The sequence below is a fragment of the Condylura cristata genome, unplaced genomic scaffold, assembly GCF_000260355.1.
Source record: "Condylura cristata isolate star-nosed mole 26May11 unplaced genomic scaffold, ConCri1.0 scaffold00032, whole genome shotgun sequence".
In the NCBI taxonomy this organism is placed as follows: Eukaryota; Metazoa; Chordata; class Mammalia; order Eulipotyphla; family Talpidae; genus Condylura; species Condylura cristata.
In genome coordinates, this window is record NW_004567133.1 from 3,095,128 (window position 1) to 3,114,829 (window position 19,702).

Here is a 19,702-nt window from a genome sequence, read left to right on the forward strand (position 1 = left end):
GCAAACACACACACACACCAGGACTGTTCATCAAAGTCTCAAGAATTCAATTACAGTCATATGATTCAAGGATTTATTAAGTCATACATGCAAAACATACTGCTAATTGCATTAGCAAAAAGATCAATGTAAAAACACTCCACAATTCTGCAACTGTCAATTAAAAAATTTTGTTCTAGTGGTTGAATGGTCCAACCCTTGTATTCTCGCCAGTGAGTAAGTTGTACAGAACTCTGTTAGTGTGAGCACGGGCTTCACAGAACCTCAGACCCAAAGGAGTGGTGTTAGAATAGTGACAGGAAGCGTGTCTGGTGAGTGAGGCAGGAGGCAATATTAGTCAAGGTACAGTGTTGGTGATCTGGCAAGACAGTGATGTTAGAAGGTTCATAGTTTATCTAAAATATTTAAAAAACTGTAGAGCTGCAACACATGATTTTTACACCTAGTTACTAGAAAACTAAGGAAAGCACTTATTAAGCTTTGAATAAAGTATCATGAAAACAGGAATGCACTTTTACTAATCTACAAAATAAAGTCTAATGCATTATCAGAAAGATTTTATTATACAAGGAGGCATATTGCTCATTAAGAAGGGTTCTATAAGAAAAGCACTAAGTTAGCAACTATAGGAATGACCATTTAAAGACAAATTAAAAACGCCCATTTTAGGGAGGGATGACAGGTTTAAGAAAAAGTATAAGAAAACACTGATAATACCAACCTTTCTTCATCATCTACCTGCATCTGACAGAAATTAAGCTTGAAAATTTTTCACCCGTGACGCTTACTCGTTTTAATCGTTACATGTACAATGCAGTGTAAATTAATCTCCACTCTGTATTTTGTCAAAATACTGTCTTCATCCTTTGATCAATCACATCAAGTGTTCCGCACACTCCACCCAGTGCACCCTGGCGAGAGCAGAAATACTTCGAGGGAACACGTGAGTAAGAGTTCTGTTCAAAATATGAGCAAAAGCTAATACACTAACAGTTTTTCTTAATTTCACTACGAAAGCAAAAAGACTCATCCAAAGAGTTGAGTTGTTACACTCATTCCATGATGACATACAGTACAATGTTAGGTCATGAACATGATAAATTATTGGTGCATTAAATGGCAACATTTTATGAAGGAGGCTGTCCTGTTTTTCCTATCTCAAACTACTTAAAAAGTGTCTGTGTTTCCTAACTTCAGAAGCTACAATCTTCTTGAAGACAAAGGTCTTAAAACAGTTTAGTGCTTAGTGTTCTTAGCACAACAATGCAACTTAGTTTACAAAGTATTTTGGCAACTCTTAATATGAACAGGAATAAGGGTTTTTGAAAAATAAGGCTTTAAGAAAGCGTGTTTTAGGGCTAAATTTTAATAGGATGTGAAAGTTTGAACTCTTTAAACAAAATCTTAAAATTACTGATTGGTTCAAAATGGTTTTATGGAGAAACTAATCTGTAACAAAAACTTGGCATTGAGTGCAAAGGCTCCACCGTTTTTTTGAGCAAAGCATACAAAGGGCAGGCAAGGCTCGGAGATTTACAACAGCAGGCATTTTCTCTTCCTCTTCTTGACAGGAGGTGGGCAGAGAACCGCTCGAATAGCTTCGTCAAACACTGTCTTGAGGCCCCGCTGTGTGAGAGCTGAGCACTCCAGGTATTTCACAGCACCTGCAGAGAAACAGCGTCACATGCAGCGCACTCGGGGGCCCTTCAGATGGCAACAGGGGCCGGGGGGAGCACCCCAGCCTTTGCCCACCCTCCAACTGGTACAGCAGAGTAAGCACCTGGCCTGCAGCCACCTCCCCAGTGCTAACCCCAAGGGCCTAAATGCTTCCCCAAACGTCAGCCAGACCCTGAGTCAGTAGTATACTGGACTCCAGCCTCTCATGAAAATAAAAGCATGTGCAAAGCAGAAAAATGCAAGATTTCATACCAATCTCCTTAGCCATGGCTAAGCCTTGTGGGTAGGTGATGGGCGTCAGCTTCTTCTCCTTCAGCTTCTCAATTGTGTCTTTATCATCCCTAAGATCAAGTTTAGTCCCCACCAGGATGATGGGAGTATTGGGACAATGGTGCCGCACTTCAGGATACCACTGGACATGAAAGGAGGAGCACAGTTAGGACACCGCCAAGTCCCTCTGCCTCGATCAGACACCCCACCCAGGCACGGTGCGCCTAGGGGCCCACCTCACTCCCACCCCCAGGGACTACCTGTGGGTGTCTGATTAGCAAGGCAGGACCACCAAGATTGAGACTGCCCACAGAAGAATGGGCTCCACTTGTCAGGAAGAGCAAAGAGGAGAGAAGAACAGGTCCCCCCACCACCACCACCACCAAAAAAATCATTGTTTCTGGTAAAGTGAGTGAAGTTCTTAGGTCATCTCAGCAAATTCTTCATATATTTAGGGGTGAAAATAAACTACCCTGACCAAGGTCTTAGTCCTGTGGCATCACCCCTCTCCATGACTACTGCCCAACGACAGCCTGTATGTGTCATTTTCACTAAGAAATAAGTCTGTCAAGGATTCAGAAATAGAAAATAATCTTTATTTTTATAAGGACTCCAAAGTGTTTCACTATTTAACAAGAAATATGGCACTTCTGAAACTTCAGATATCTACATACTACAGTCAATATACTGAAAAATATCAGTGCCATTTTTTTTTTTTGTTTCTTCCTGAGAATGACATTATATAGCAAAAACCTCCCTTACCTTTGCACGGACATTTTCAAATGATGCAGGACTCACAAGAGAAAAGCAAATTAAGAAGACATCCTACAAAGGAAACACAGGAGATGTAAGGACACACTCTCCCAACACTAAGCGGCTTTGCTTTCTCAACACTGTGGGGAGCCACTGGGCCTCAGGGCTCAGGCGCCCGACAGCCCCTCACACCTGCTTGGCTCCGTCAGATGGCCCCCAAAGTGGAGCCAGCAAACGAAGTGGTCAGTCACCAGGCAAGATGTGGGAGACACACGCCACAAGTTCCCGGAGGCTTCAGAAGCCCCAGACCCCGGGAAGGCCTCTTCTTCACCACTCCTGATGCCCACTAGGAACCCGCTAGTCTGTTATGAACAGGGGCAAATTTGCATGTGAAGGTCCTACTCCTACTCTAGTATTTCTGTAAAATGTGGTCTTTCTCCTAAAAGAAAAGGTCACTTTTAAAATGGTTATCTACAAGTGTTTTTTCCTTCAGTTCCCTTCTGCATGTGAAGAGCGCACACTTGATAACCACTGGTCTCACTTATCAGCCCCTTCTGAATAGCTGTGGAGTCCCCGTGCCATGTGAGGCTCAGGCTTGCTCACTGAGCACGATCCTCTGCTGGAGGATGGCCCAGGGGCAGGTGGCACCTGCCGAGTTCTCAAAGCCAGGAGGGACATCTGAAGAACTCGAATAGGGGCTGCTGTCACTAAAGTAGGTTCCAAGTAAGAAGGAGGCGCAGAATCAATACCTGGAAGAATTTCTGGCAGAATGTGAAATATTTGGGTTTTCCCTCCCATTCTGTGTTACGCAAAAGGTCAAAATTATTTACCTGTATTTAAAAATGCCCAAGTTTCTAAAACGTTAGGTTTATAAAACATTTTCCTGGAAAAAGGCAATTATGCTACTTTGTGAAATGTACACAACTCCCCAGCTAACACTTTCAATCATCCAGCTGAGAATCTTGTACCTGAAAGGGAAAGAAACATCCCACACAACAGCTTTTTATAAATGACATTTCAAAATGCTAGCGCATGCACAAGCTTCCCCAAGAATCACCATGGCATTTCAGCACCTGAGCTGATGTCAGTGCCTCCAAGCTCAGGGGGGTTACGCTCACCAGCACTGCACAGCCACACCATGAGAGGCCCACCACACCAGACACCACAGCTCGAGGAAGGCCTGCAGCCTGGTTAGTCCCACCCCAGCTTAAGCACACGGCCCCAGGGAGCTCTGAGGGACCACAATGCCACCTCCAACCAGCCTGCAGAGAGGCCCTGTGACAAAGGCCCCGTTCACTTGGGAGGTGGGATAAAGCTTTAATACAAGCTGGTAGGTAAACTGATCAAAGCGTAGTTCATCAAGCAAACCCCTACCTTGAGTGAATTAAATGTAAAACACTCAAGGAAGGTGAGGCTCAGTAAGAAATCCTAAGGAAACTAAGTGAAATGAGAGAATAGATAAAGCTGGAAACTGAAGTCGATTGAAAGTTTTACATACGGCAATCGGCTTGTCTTTGCCCCTGGAGGTTATATCCTTACCATACGTTTCTCCAACCTAGTAACGCATGAGAACTTTGTTTGAGTTTAGTAAAAACTAAGGAGAGTAAGAATCAATATAACCCACTGGTTAGCCTGAGCCCTCCCAAGAGCCCTGGCTAAATGCAGAGGATGGGCTAACAGGTCTACGATGCCGAATGCCACTAGAAGATGCCATCGATCCTGGCCAAGAAGATGGCAGGGACAGAGGTCAGGTGGGGGAGACTGAGGCCCCCTTTCAGCCAGAGAATTTGAAACAGGACCACGAAGCACATGGCCCACATGCCCAGTAAGGGGACGCTAAGGAAGCGACCTGCCCCCGTACAGGCGTGCACTGCGGGGCTGTGTGGCCAGTGGCCGCGTGACAGACACATCTCTCCAGGCCCTCTACCTGCGTTTCCAGTGGGGACTGCAGCTGATAGGGCCCTGCGCTGGGGGAGAAAAGTCGGCTGCTCCTGCCAAACTCTGGTGTGTGGTCTGCATGTGGGGACCTGCACCCCTGAGATGAGCCACGTGCCCTCTGCAGGTTGGGGGGTGGTGCAAGAATGACCACACTTGCCAGTGTTCATCACCACACTTCTTTGTTGCAAAAAATAAAAAGACTTGTGAACCCTGTAATTTTTCTAAAATACTGACAGACAGGGAACTGTTTCCACTTCACTCAGCTTTCTCTGATTTACAAGTCAATGAAAACATTGTTTCCATCACTGTGCTGGTTTAACCTATGGACACCTTTTCCGATCTGTCCCCCCAACGTGCTGTCAAATCTATATCGTGACGCAGGGACACAGGGACTCACAGGGATTGACCACAAAACACAGCTTCCAACCACAGCTGTTCTTCCCTTTTCGGTTGATAAGGCCATCTTTTTCCTTGGGAGAAGGATGTTTGCCGCCCTCAGTCAGCAGTACACCATCTGCCTGTTCCTTCCTCCTTCCTTCTTCCCCCAGACTAAATATGGCTTTAAGAAACCCTTCTGCGAGCTCCTGCCTTCTTTTCTAGAATCAGTGTGCTCCAACCTTTGCTTTCTGACCTGATGCTTCAGATTCAAACCGGACAGTCTTGGCTGGGAGTCTGTCTACACCAGTCCTTGTATCACTCAGAGCTCCTCTGAGAGCACCCCCTTCCTCACAGAGTCACTCATGCACCCTGGAACCTCTTCATTCTGTGGGTGCTGTATTGGTCACAGGCCCCTCATCTTCCCTCCGCATGGGAAGATACTTTCCTTAGGTGGGCAGCCACCTCTGACACTAGACGCCTAGTCTGCACCACAGACATTATTACTGGTCTGTCACAGACTGCTCTCCTCACAGTCAAAGTGCTGTGCAGTGGGGGGGGGGGGCCCCCGGGGGGGGGGGGAAGGGGGAGGGTCCTCACTACACAATCTACAAAAAGATGGGTCTGTTTTTAGAGGAATGAGTTCAGGCAGATTAGAATTTTGTCACTCTTGTAAGCAGTATCATTTTCCTTCCCTTCCTTCCTAGTGCTTCCCATCTGGCTTTTACTTCCAGGCTCGCCCCTGGACCAATGTATAAACACAGCACAGAAAAGCTGCTCGTGCCACAGGTGGGCTGCTACGAACACAAATTTAGGGGAAAAGGAGCAGGCCAGGCGCGAGCCTTCCTGCCGCACCTAACACGCGCCCAGCACGACGTGTGACAGGGCACAAGGAGACCCAGAGCACAGAGCAGCCAACCTCAGGGTCCTGTCTATGCACAGACCCTGCAGCTCACCGCTCAAACAACAGAAACACGAGACCCCTCTCCCGGTCAAGGGGAGTGTGCGGCCACTTGTGCTTTCGTGCCACTCGGTCCCCACCGACTAGGCAAGCTCTGTAACATACCCAGAGAACCAGCCTGTCGCCAGCATTCAACCCAGAGCAAGCCCTCTGCTCCTGAGCCCTCACCCAAACCGCCCAACACAAGTCCAAACCTCGCCCCAGAGCATCTCAGGGTGCGTCTCCCCTGTGATGCAGTGGCCGCCGACCTGAACCATAGGTGTGTTCCTCGCACTCTTGGGCCAGACAACTCTGACACGCTAATAGTCACCCAAAGTGTGAAGCCTTTAACAATCAAAACAGACTAGTAAACACACATTTTTCTCTCAACCTAATGTCACAGCAGATTAATCCAGGACTTTTAAACAGACCTTTTAAAGTCGCACATGCAGAAAATAAAAACACTGGCCTGACACACTGGGGCCCTGGCCACAGCAACAGAGAAGCCCAGTACCTCAATGAGTGGGGGCACAGCGTGGGGGTCCTAGAACGCACAGGACTCAGGCTTTGGCAAATCAGACACGTTCCTGCCCACACCACTGAATCCTGGAGCCAGTGAGCGATGCAGGTGCCAGGACACGATGCCCAGAGCGACTCTGGGCGTAAGGCTGAGGGTGAAGCCCACCACAGGGAATGTGCATGACAGATTATCCAGACAACTGGTTGAAAGGTACAGAAGCCTCAGAATTATTTAATTTAGAAAAATAAAAACCACTTGTTTTGAAAAAATGACTTTTCATCTTTTTGTGACCAACTAGAAACTAATGGCTTATACAGATTTAACTTGGCTACAAAGGTACCCAGCACAGGAAGCCTGATGTCCTTTACATCACCTCAGATAAATCGAGCACATGGCCCCTTAAGTGTGCTGAGCACAAGCGGGGGGGAGCCAAGAACAGACCTGCACACAACACGACAGGAGACTGTATTCCTTTACTACAAAGACCAGAGGTGTCCAATCTCTGCTGCCCTCAGTGAATGAACTTGGCTCTGCATCCCAGGCCTGCCTCAGCAGCCAGGACAGTGTCATCTCTACAGGCGCCATGTCCTCGACTGCCAGCTGCATGCTCCATCCTCTGCTCCTAGGCACCCCACTCACACCCCCACACAGGGTGCATTTCTTTGGGTTACTGGAAGACAAGAAGCATGTCTTATTCCCTTTGTGCAGTTCAAGTATTTGGTTGGACAGTAGTCACCGCAGGATACAAACGCGCCTGAAGAGTTGAGGTCCTCGCACCAGAATGACAAACACCCACAAGATTTCAGGTCTCACACCAGGGGCCTGACTCAATCTGTTATCACTGTGTCCCTCAACACAGAGCGGGAATCCTGCCAAGGCAACCTTGACTGGCAGTGACTCCTTTAAGAGAGAAAATGCCACACCCAAGAGCCCCTGAGTCATAGGAGGAGGTTCTCAATTCTCAGAAGAGACACCCTGCCTTCCAAAGAGCCGCAGTCACCAGCCCCACCAATCAGTATTTGCAAACTTATTTAAAATCTGGAGTTATTAAGTAGCCACTGGGACAGAACAATTCCTAAACATTGAGGAATTCAAGCCAGCTGCTCTGAATCAATTTTATCTGATACTAATCTCACCCAATTCAAACTTCCCATTTTTATATTTTTGGTCTCTTAACATTGTTGCTAAAGGACAATCAGCAAAAACCTACAGCTTAAAGAAACTATCTGACAATTCCTCTAACAGGAAACAAATAGAAAAGCCAATGGTTGTTATAAGGAGAAGGCTGTAATCAAAAGTTTCATTACTAAACATGAAATTACTTAAAAAAAATAAAAAGCAAAAAAATAAGTTTGGGTAAACTGGAACTAAGTAGCTATTTTTTTTTCTTTTTTCTTTTTTTTTCTAAGTAGCTATTTTATCTGTTATTTTATCACACTACCCCAAGACTCTAAAGGTTAAATCAAATAAAAGGCCAAAGTCTGCCTCCCGTGGGATGTCCTCCTGACCCTGACTCCTGGCCATCCTATACAGCAATTTCCATTCATGGGGCAAGCTCTGCATTGGGGTGCTTCCCAGATTCACGTAGAAACCCAAACAGAATGAGGGATCTAATAGCTACTAACACCTGTGATCCCAGTGTTCTTGGGACTGTTTTAAGTGCTTCACATACATTAACCTCATCTAGTCCTATGAAACAGCTCAAAACTAAAGATGAAGAAAGCTGCCCAAGGCCCGGCAAAGGGCAGGATTTTCGTACAAGGCATCTGGAGGCATCTCCTGTGCACACCGCCTTCACCAGCTCAGTCACTAGGTGGCCAACGACACGCTTATAGCAAATGATGTCAGACAACTGCTTACTTAAAGATGTTTCTGAGCCACTCTGCCCACCTGTGTCTTAGGTGGGTGCCTCTTTTTTCCCTTTCCCTAACAAGGCTGACCTTTTATGGTAAAACATTAAAAAAAAGAAAAAGAAAAATGATTTCTATCCATGACCACTGCCTGAGGTTTGGTAAACAGACAATCTAGCTGTCTGCTATAGACTTGTAACTAATCTCAATGTTTATCTGGCTGAACAGAATGAATACATTTCTAAAAAACTAAAAATTCAATCTATAATGAGAAGATTTAGGCACTGAAGTCACAGAGAATGAACATGTACTTGACAGAATAGTACTAAATCCAAAAGATGCTTTATAATTTGCTTTTAAGAAACTTAAATCTCAATTGCTTAATTTGACTCCAACAGAAAACTCACAAAGCAAACCACCCATAAACTACCTGCTGTTAAGACAGGTTTGTACCAATAGTACTGGTATTTCACAAAGTTGTCCTAAACTAAATGGAAAAATGTAAAAAGCACAGCACCATATTTAGTAACTGGTAATGCTCAACAATAAAAATCAACCAAACCCCAGTTTACATCTCAGGGGATACTACTGAATTAATTTCACTTCATCTGCTCTTACTTAATATGGCCAAAAGATGGCAATATAAGTAACAGGTGACATTCAATTAATCAAACATTCTGGAAGGGTATATTCGAAGGAAACATTAGAAGGCCATCATGATCCTTACTGTTTGCGGATAGGACAGGGGGCGTAATCTGTCATAATCTTCTTGTCCAGCGGTATCCCATAATCCCAGATTCACGGGTTTTCCATCTACCATAACATTGGCAGAATAGTTGTCAAAGCTGAAGAATGGAATAAAAATCATTAGTCTTTAGCCCTCGATGCCAGGCACAGATCCTGGAGCAAAGCTGTGGTCTTGGGTAGGCCCTGTAAGAGGTGTGCTAAGAGGCCCAGAAGGAAACAGATAGGCAGTGACCCCCTTCCTCCCAGCCCCCACATTTGAGGAGAAGGCCTAGAGCAGAAGTGGGGCTGGAGTAGGAGGGAAATCAATACACAACTTGAGAAAAACATCTGAGAACAAAGGACAAGGTACCAAATTTACCTGAAACAAATTAATGTTAGCAACTTAAAATACCTTCCTTTTTGATAAGACCTTAAAATTTTATTCCCCACAAAGAAATAAAGTATAAAATTTGTCCCTTTCAATCCCGCTTGTTTTTTTCATGTATATATTTCATTCATTTTGACAAGGTGGCACACACACAAGTATTTCCAGAACATCACCTAAGTGCAGGGTTATAATCAAGTTTTGGTTAATTGTGCACTTTTGGCCACAACCAAAGTACAGTGACAGCATGAAGCAAAGTAAACCTGACTTGAGAGGCAAGCTATTGGGTAACAAATGAGAATACATTTGTATTCTCATGTACTGTATTCTCATGTATTCATGTATTGTATTCTCAATAACACATGTACTTAAATTCACTGGAAGCTGCAACACACAAACTAGTTACGTATGAGAGGAGGTAGCCCAGAAAAGCTAACGGGGAGAAACCGGGTTGACATTAAAAAAAAAAAAAAAAAAAAAAAAAAGTTACTATATGCACCAGAGTAAGCCATTAAAAGAAAATGTGGCACTGCAATTTACATCAAGCAAAGCACCAAATGAAACACTACAATAGGAATTTTAAAATAAAATTCCAGAATTAATTTTTACTTTGAGACTGGAATTAGGGTCTTACCACATTGTGACAACAAAGTCAAGGTTTGAGGTAAGGTTCCAATATGGTTCATAAAACTAATGATGAAACTAACTTTCATGAAGATCTAATGTGTGTAATTCTGCTTCCATGATAAAAAGAGTAGATTAGATTTTTCCATTAACAGTACTGTGACCTGTGTAACAAACAGTATTTGAGGTGCCTGACTGAAAGAATTCTAGATGAATCAGGTAAAAATTTTAGCCATAAGCCCTAGAAAATAACAGGGAACATTTTTTTCGTTAAAATAGGAATGGTAAGTTTAAGACAAAGATCAGTTAAGAGGGGAATGACAACTTTACATATAAATGTTAAACTTTTTTATGGCAGAAGACACCTTAAACAAAGTTCAAAGACAAATAAGAGAAAGATAAATATTTCTTACATATGAAAGTTCCATGTAAGGAGAAATCTCAGTTGAAAAGTTAGGTAAGGAGTCCAAAGGCAATTCACAACAGACAGCAACACTCAAGAGATTTTTAACCTCACTGATGATCAGAAATGAAAATGACCAAGTAACTTTCTTCAACTCATGTTAACCACATTACACGTTAAGGGGCTGATTCAGTCACAGCTGGTCCAAGTGATAGTCTTCTGGACAGCAACTGGGCAGTATCTTTCACAGTTTATAACACCCACCCTCCCCCCAAAAAAACCACCCACATCCTTTGAATTCTGCATAATTCCACATCTAATATTCTATACCACTGCACCACGGAGAGAAAACTGTCTCAGAAGATGTGGTCTATCCACTATGGAATACTACACAGCAACAAGGAAACACGAAATGCTGCGTTTACAGCAAAAACTGATGGAGCCTGACGAACTATATGGTGAAGAAAGTCAGAATGACAAATACTGGAAATTTACATAATGATGCAACAAAGCGAAATTATAAACATCCACAGACATTAATAAACAGAATTAGGTTACTTAGGTTAATGGTAGAGTGCAGGGAAAAAGGTCAAGGGGATAAGAGGGATGGGTTTAATTAAAAAAAAAAAAATCATGTGCACAAGAAAAGTGCAATGTTTAACTTAGCACTGTCTGCCGTGAACCCTCCCCAACCACACCCCTAAATGACTAGTAGTGAAACCGACTATTGGCATTTCAAAGCCTTTAACAACTGTAAATCGTTTATCTATCTATATCTATAGGTAAGAAAAGTCCACATCCTAAATAAAGGTCAATGTGTGGACAGAATTTTGCATTTTGAAAACATGAGCAGAGCACCTAGGCACACAGCTTGTGTGTGAGGAGGTGCCCTGGGGGCCTCAGTGCGTCCCCCACCAGGGCAGCAGCCAGAGAGGCAGAGCTCACTGTGGCCGCAGTGCAGGAGGCTGGTGACGCCATTCTCCAGTAACCCACCACCCGAAAAGCATTTTTCTCTCTCTACCCCTTGTGCTTCCAAATGAGCACGAACAGCCCCGTGCTAATTCCCTCCTTCCATACACTGTCCCCTACCCACACTCTAGTTTCAATTTTAAAGACAGAAAAGACCAATTAAAACACAATGGGAGTTTTTCAGGTTCCAATTCATTGCTCCTTCACAAATGCAGTCTAGAGAGCCAATTTATATTAAACTTTGTATTTTCCAGTCTCTGTGCTTCATAGTTAAGTTTACTAACTTACTTTTGTTTCCCTTATGTCTAAAATTCAATTAGGCAAACTGTGTTTCTTTAATTGCCATGTGGAAACTTCAACTATGATTGACTTAAGTATTTTTTTAATGGCCCAAATACTTTATAATTAGATTTTAGTACAGGCTTACCAAAAAATCTAGTCATATCTGTTCATGTAAGGATTATGAGTGGCTTTAAAGCAAAATAAAGATTGAAGGAACCTAAAATACATATGTCTCACAGAGAAATTAATTTCCATTTAAGTGACAATACTTACACAGTGGGGATATACTCTCCAGGAAAGGCATTGGTTGTGTAACTGATCAGTAGGCAGGTTTTACCTACAGCTCTAAAGGAAGAGAAGAAAAATTGCTTAGTCCACAGGAACATAATCCTAGTTTTCATCATCCTGTTAAAATAATTTATAGAAAAATCATAGGCTATACACCAAGTACTTAGCACGAAAGAAAACAATCCATTTCTGTAACCTTTTACTTAATACCACACATATTTTTACCCTAGAATTTCTCAAAAAGGTAGGTAGTCAGGGACTCTCACACCATAGGGGTATCTGATATTAGGCTGAATAGTCAACAGCTGTTAAATAAGCACAAGTGTCAAAAGGAATAATATTTCTAAATCAGTAGTCTCTTCTGTTAACATCTGTAGAAACTCTTCCACTCACTGTCTTTGATGAATCCTTTAGCCCCTTGCCCCGGCACCTCTGCCTAGACCCCAATTCTTGTGTGCATAAATTAAAATAAAAATCTTAAAGAAAAAAAAGCCTTTCACCCGAAAATCTTCAATTCTATCAAAATATAATAATAACATGCAAACACAATTTTCCTTTACACCTTCCACTTGGTTACCAAACAATGTATTTTTGCTGCCTCTGAGTGGATATCAAATACCACACTTTTCTAAAGCCTACCCTCTGGCGATCAGTAAGATGTTCTTAACGTGGTGATGTTCTGATGCCTCGTCATTAATCACACAGAACAGCTCTCACTCTAACTCATCTGGATTCATGTGGGCCTCTCTGTGGCCCCTACCAGACTCAGAGAGCAGCTAATGCATTATATTCCAGACATATTAATTAATGACCCAGAGGGCTAGCATAAACTTACCAAACAAATCCAAAGATGAGAAAGTGCAAGAGAACTGTGTAGAAATACTCCAGACAGATGGGCTCCTGCTCAATTGGCAGGGGTATTAGGTGCCAGCAGGCAAAGGTGAGTGGTTGGAAAGCTTCCAACCAGTGGATTTATTGTTCAAGAGAATATCACCTAAAAATTAAGGTCACTACACCATTAGCTTTATTAAAAAAAAAAAAAAAAAGGCTCCCCTTTTGTTTGCTGGGTAACTTCAGGGGCTTCTGAGTCCACATCCCTGGCTTCCTAAGGGCTCATTAAAAGCTCTCCTTCCAAGAGTCCACCTCCCTGTACTTTGAGGGTTTACCAAGGACACTGCAATGACACAAGGGAGTTTTGAGATACAAGATTTTGTTGTTCCATCTCAACTACTATTAAATTAGAATTCACCGGGAAGAAGTTATGTGCGTTTCTATTTTCTTTGCTCTCTTAGCTTAAGGCAAAACCCTTCACAAGAGCAGATTACAGGTCCATCCAGTCTTGCCAATACTTGTTGCACTCATAACATTATTAAGGGCTTAACAAAAGCTGGAACTCCCCATCTCCAAGAACTCAGAGTCAAACATTACATCACCAGGCAATAGCTTCCAACTCCTAAAGGCTTTCTAAACAAAAATGAGTGATTGGGTCATAAATTTTATTAGAAGCTTAGAATGTCAAAATAAACCTGTAAGAGCAGGAACCTAAGATATGCAGTCACTACACTGGACTTGAGAGACCCATGGCCCACTTTTTGCTTTTGGCTCTCTATTTTTTAAAGATTTACTTACTTATGCAGACAGAACTGGGGTACAGGCCACAGGTGTGGGGGTGAGAGGATTCACCAGAGACAGAGTGGGGAACAGAACAGACAAATGTACTAATAAAATCCAGTGAGGGGAGCAGCAGGTGAGTCAGGAGATGTCTGCCGCACCATGTGGGTCAGCGCCCTGGCTGGGGATCTGACTGCAGTGGCTGCAGGTAGCTTCACAGTGCTGCGCTTTAACCCGGCGCGCCACCAGGGAGGGAGGCTATGGCCCACTCTTACCACTTACTGCCCACAATATTTGAGTTAAACTTCAACTTAACTTTATGCCTCAGTTTTCTGAATGTAAAATGGATTGAAAACTGACAACTCATACGAACTGTTGTGAGCATTAATTCAATTTCAACCAATACCAGCAAACTGTGTACTACTCAGAGTATAGCTGTTAAAGATATTGCAAAGAACAAGAACTCAGAATGTACACTACTAAGTTAAAAAACAAAGAGTGCAGTCATTACATAAAACTATAGGCTTTTGGTAAGTGTTAATAATGAAAGATACTCTGAAAATGTATAGCAAAGGAATCTAACACACTTTTGAGGGCAGTGAGGTTAGTGGAAGCTACAGTATACATACTCTGAGGCTATGAGCAAAGGGAGGAGCATTGCAGGCTAAATGTCAGCATCGGGGAGGCCCAGAACTAAAGAACTCTTGCACAACTAAAGAACAAGAAAACAGGGGAAGTGGTAGAGGGAAATGGGCAGAGGCTGTGATTTCTACTTGTTAAGTAAGGATATGGGACTTGAACCTATGGGAAGTGACAGACAGTTTTTAGTTAAAGAAACCGAGAGGGCCCTCCCTGGCGACACAAGGGGTTAAAGCACAGCACTATGAAGCTATCTGCATTTGCTGCCTGAGTTCCACCCTTGGCTAGGGAGCTGACCGGTGACCTCTTCTGTCCCACCCGCTGCTCCCCCCAGCAGTGTATTTCAGGACATCTGCCTGCTCTGCTCCCCACTGCCTCTGGTGAATCCTCTCACCCCCTGCACCTCTGGCCTGTACCCCAGTTCTGTATGCATAAATACATCTTTTTTTTAAAAAATTGTCCTTTTCCAAAACAACTGCTTCAGCTGAAAAGTATAACTACAAAAGAATTCAAATTACTGGTATATAACCAGATACTAACTGAAATTTTCTTACCAATCATTATTTGCTATAAATCTATTAAGAAAATTGTTAAATTACAAAATTCTAGGTGTCCATAATTACATGATCAGTCTGTGTTATCAATACTTAATTTTTAAGAACACAGAGAAAGAAGATGGTTATTGCCCACTAATACATTTAACACACTCTACAAATAAACACTAGAGGCCAAAGTCAACATCAGCTCCAGGCAAAGTCACAGCTTCTCCCCACATGAAGGATGGAAGCCGTATTTGGTCAGTCTTGACTGATGCTGCTGCAGGATTTCTGAAAGTGTCCCTTGCTTTAAAATTTTCCCGGTTCTATGTATTTAACTGCCCTGTTCAACCTCTTTCTAGTCTTTGAAAGATGACAAACTCTAGAAAATAAACATGTGTCTACCAGAAGTCACGTTGAGTGGGAAACAGAACAGGCGGACTGATGGAAAAACACTGCCCCGGGGCAGTGGGCAAACAGGAGAGGACGGTCACATCCTGTGGGTCAGCTCCTGGCCAGGAATCGAACCCCTGCTCCAGTGGCTGCAGATAAATTCATAGCACTGTCCTTTACCCTGGTGCACCGCCAGGGAGAGCCCCTGAGTACAGTTTTAAAAAGCTGTGCTTCCCCTGCCTGGTCTTGTAGAAATAACCAAGATGAAAGTAAGATTATGTTCATTTTTCCACTAGGAGAACTTTAAGAAAACTTTTTAGTTAAAATCTTTAATGGAACTGTATTACTGTCTAAAAATACCTAGATCTTAAGGACAAATTAATAGGAGACTGTGACTTCTAAGTATTAATCATATATTAACATTTACTAAATAAATGAAAAACCCTGAAGGAAAATCCTCTTATTAAGCAGGGTATGGAGATTTTCTAAGTAGGTCTTCAGTGAATACCTAGTGACTCAAGGGGTTAAGTCTCAGCACTAAGATGCTACCTACCACCAGCTACTGCAACATGAGTTCAATTCCCAGCCAGGGAGGTGACCCACAGAGCGCAGCAGACCTGCCCCATCTCACCTGCTGCTCCCCTCAGAAGTGTGTTTCAGTCCATCTGCCTGTTCTGCTCCCTGTGTCTCTGGTGAATCTTCTCACCCCACCCCCCAAACCTCTGGCTTACACCCCAGTTCTTGCATGCATTAATAAATTAATCTTAAAAAAATCATCTCCTTCCCAGGAAGACTATAATTATAAAATATAGCTAGCTACCTGGTAATGCAGAAGTGAAAAAGTGGGAAGTACCAAGACCCCAGATGACTGATACAACAGACAGACCATAAATGGGCTATAGTTTCTAAATATGCACTCCTGCTATTCTTCTACTAAACCCAACCCAAACTTTAATTTTTGAAGATTTATTTATGTATACATATTTATTTATGTATACAGAACTGGGGTACAGGCCAATGTGCACGGATTTACCAGAAACAGACTGGGGAGCAGAACAGGCAGATCTACTGAAATACACTGTTGAGGGGAGCAGTGAGTGGATCAGGAGGTCTGCCAGGCCATATTGGTCACCTCCCTGGCCAGGGATCGAACTTGAGCTGCAGTGGCTGCAATAATTTCATAGTGCTACTCTTTGAACCGTTGCACCACGGGGGGGGGGGGGCGCCCAACCCCAAGCTCTCACTGGAGTTATCATTTGAAAACTTTTTAAAAAGGTATTACTACCGGGTCCTCCCTGGTGGCAGATAAGGTTAAAGCACAACACTATGAGTTTGATCCCTGGCCAGGGAGGTGACCTACACGGCACAGCAGATCTGTCCTGACCTGCCCACTGTTGCCCTCAGTAGTGTATTTCAGTAGATCTACCTGTTCTGCCTCCTATTCTGTCTCTGGTGAATCTTCTCATCCCCTCCCCATCTCTGGCCTGTACCCCAGTTCTTGTATGCATTAATAAATCAATCTTTAGGGGGAAAAAAATAAAGCTTTAGTACCAACCAAAACCAGAGCCACATATTAAACCCAAATTTGGGAGCCAGTGTACAGAATCCAAACACTTATTTATAAGAGGTCAAAGATACAGAACGCACACCAAAAGGCAAAAATCTCTTCAAATCTTAAAAGTTCACGTAGAGTCTAAATAAATCCATGGGTCACACTATCACTGACTATAAATGCAAGTGAGGAATAATTTATATGACTATGAAGATGACATCATGGAAGACATTTATCATGTGCAACTGAAAAAAAAAAAAAAAAAGATCCTGACTAAGTTACACACTCTGAACTGAAATGAGGGAGGTTTCATGGTTTCATGTCATTCACTCCTGCCTTCTATCAACCTTGGTCAGATGACACTATAAAATAAGGTCATCTACAAACATTTGAATGTTAGAAATTGATTTCCTAAGCCAAAGTGAGAGAAAATGTTGCAGCAAAGGGCCCCCAAGTAAAAGTGCTAAGTCCTGTGTTCATAAAGGACTGTTAACAGAATTTTGAAAGTACCAGATTTTATCTCATTATATACTCAGTGTCAAACTGCTTTGTAGGAAATAACTCATTAGAGAAGGCCCAAGGATCCTTCTTATAATAGTTTTGACAGTTTTTTTTTTTTTTAAAGTTTGCATTTATGCATACAAGAGCCAGGGTGTAGGCCAGAGGTGGAGAGGTCAGAGGATTCACCAGAAACAGAGTGGGGAGTAGAAATACACTGCTGAGGGGACCAGAAGGTGACACAGGAGAGGTCTGCTGGGCCACGTGGGGCAGCACTCTGGTCAGGGATGGAACTTGTGCTGCAGTGGTTGCTGATAGTTTCATAGCACTGAGACTTAACCCCTGTGCTACCAGGGAGGCCTAGTTTGGGCATAGTTTTTAACCCTAATTTCAAGAATATTTCTTCAAGTTTGCAATTTGTAGGACCTCAGTTTGCCCTCACTGTTTAAAATGTCCTTAATTTCCTGAGATTCCACATTAATGTCTTAATCCCACATTTAAACAGCTTTTAAGAATTTTTGACTAAAAGAGCATTCCAACTATATCACCAGGATTATAATTTATTTGGTTAAAAGCAGAAAGCTTTTTGGTATGGAAAATTATGTATTTAGATTTAAGTTATGTATTTAGATTTTTTTGGGCAAAACTAACAGCTTAAATTTGTTTGTAATGGTACATTTCACACCTAATGTTACTTAACCCTAGTCAACATCAATGTCAAATACAGGCTAGAAAACCAGAGCCTAGGAAGCATGTTTCATGCTGTATGGTCTCCCCTCTGCTCCCCAAACGCAGCCTAGCAGCTAGGCCTCCGTCAGAGCAAGAGCAACAGCACTGGCAGCTACCGGCACTATCTAGGCACTCAGAGGGACTACACCTGTGAGGCCCTGGTACCGGCATCGCACTTAATCCTCACTGCTTCCCTAGAGGGGAAGGTACCCACCGTCCTGTCAGGGAGAGATGGCTCAGGCTTAAGCCAGCAGTGGTGGGGGGGAATGTGAAGGATCCATGTCCCACGGTAGGGGACAAGTATTGTCTAAACAAGTAGAGGTCCAGAATCTGTATTAAACAAACTAAATGTATCTGCTATGCTTATGTTTTACCTTTAGAAATCTTCCAACTAAGAATATTACATGCTAGAGTTCGATACTGAATTACCAGGAATTTGACTTTTAAAAAACTAGTATTTTATATAGTGTTTTGGCATTTTCAATTTTTATGTTCCTAAGAGAAAATGATAGGTAGTAGCTCATTATGCAAAGAAAGGATCAAGCCATCTGAAAGAATTTGATTTCACAATTAAACCAATTAACTGACCTCCCCCCTCATCAAAGTAAAGTTTTCTTGTAGTATTCCTAAATAATGGAACTTATATTTCCAATTGGCTACATCGAACCATGAAGTGTTAATAATCCTCCTCTTTGTGAGTCTGACACCAGCATCTTTTAAAAAGCCAGTTGTCTACTTGTCCTATTTGCATCTGAATTCGTTATAAAAACAATTTCAAAAGTCTAATTTATAAGGGTGGAAATAAACTAAGAACTCATACATTCACGGAGAGGCATAAAAACTGCATCGGTACTAAAGACCAGTTTGGAGAACATTCATCGAAAGTGATGGCAGCCCTCTTCCTCCGAGTTTACACGATTTGTAAATGTACCAGTTGCATTCTGAGTTTGATGAAACTGGTAGTAATTCTTGGAGCTTCCTTGTTAACGTGCAGCCACTCAAGCAATGCTGAGACACACAGTTTTGCTCGGATTACACTGAGATTCTTGTTTTTATGGGAGGAAAAAAACTGCATAAGACCAGTCTTGTCTTCCTCTAGGGGCCATGTATCCACCACAGCCAGTAATGAAAAGAAATGCCTTGAGTCACAGGGCAGCTCGGCCCCGGGATCCTGTTCTGCTACATCCCATACCTAACGCATGAAGCCAGGGCCAGTTTCTTTCCCCCTTTTTTTTTTTTTTTTTTTATGGCCACACCACGTTAAGAGCACAGAACAGTTTCAATCACACCCAGCTCCTCGAAGCGAACACCTTAAGTTTCTCCAAACCAACAGCGCGCGCGCACACACACACTTTAAAAATCCAGAAAGTGGCAAACTACCAGGGAAATAAACCCTGGTGAAGTTTAGGGTCACCGAGCCCGCCCAAGTGAAATATATTTGTCCAGTACCACCGACCCGGCCGCCGGGACCCACGAGAGCGCTCAAGGTTTGTGTAAAAGCCAAGTCAGGGTCCTTTCTCTGAACGGGCCACTCGCCAAACCCACCCGATCTCCAGGCGGACCAGGGCGCGGCGGGGCGGCGCTGGGTCAATGGGCCCCGGCGGCCAGCGGGCCCCGGGAGCCAGCCAGAGGGTGGAGTTCACTTTCCCTCCCGCGCCGATCCGCGGCTCCCTCCCCCACCCAGAAAAAATCAACGCGGGGGGAAGCCAGGACCAGGCACGCGCGGCCCGGGCGCGGGGAGGGG

General features: G+C 43.3%; 1 protein-coding gene across 1 annotated transcript; it reads right to left on the reverse strand.

Annotated features, from left to right (window-relative positions):
* Window positions 1–59: 59 nt before the first annotated feature.
* On the reverse strand, window positions 60–12,098 carry RAC1 (ras-related C3 botulinum toxin substrate 1 (rho family, small GTP binding protein Rac1)). Its single transcript, XM_012731761.1, has 5 exons — window positions 11,986–12,098; window positions 9,051–9,168; window positions 2,710–2,772; window positions 1,930–2,089; window positions 60–1,664 (listed from the first exon to the last, which is right to left on the reverse strand). The coding sequence occupies exons 1-5, from the start codon at window positions 12,096–12,098 to the stop codon at window positions 1,534–1,536; spliced, it is 585 nt and encodes a 194-aa protein (XP_012587215.1). The 3' UTR covers window positions 60–1,533.
* Between the last annotated feature and the right edge of the window lie 7,604 nt (window positions 12,099–19,702).

Excerpts from the sequence above, each read along its gene's own strand:
- RAC1 (XM_012731761.1), bottom strand. The coding sequence starts at position 12,098 with ATGTTCCTGTGGACTAAGCAATTTTTCTTCTCTTCCTTTAGAGCTGTA. Across the intron at positions 9,169-11,985 it reads GGAGAGTATATCCCCACTGT|CTTTGACAACTATTCTGCCA; the intron begins GTAAGTATTGTC and ends TCCATTCTTCAG. Across the intron at positions 1,665-1,929 it reads AGCCATGGCTAAGGAGATTG|GTGCTGTGAAATACCTGGAG; the intron begins GTATGAAATCTT and ends GTTTCTCTGCAG.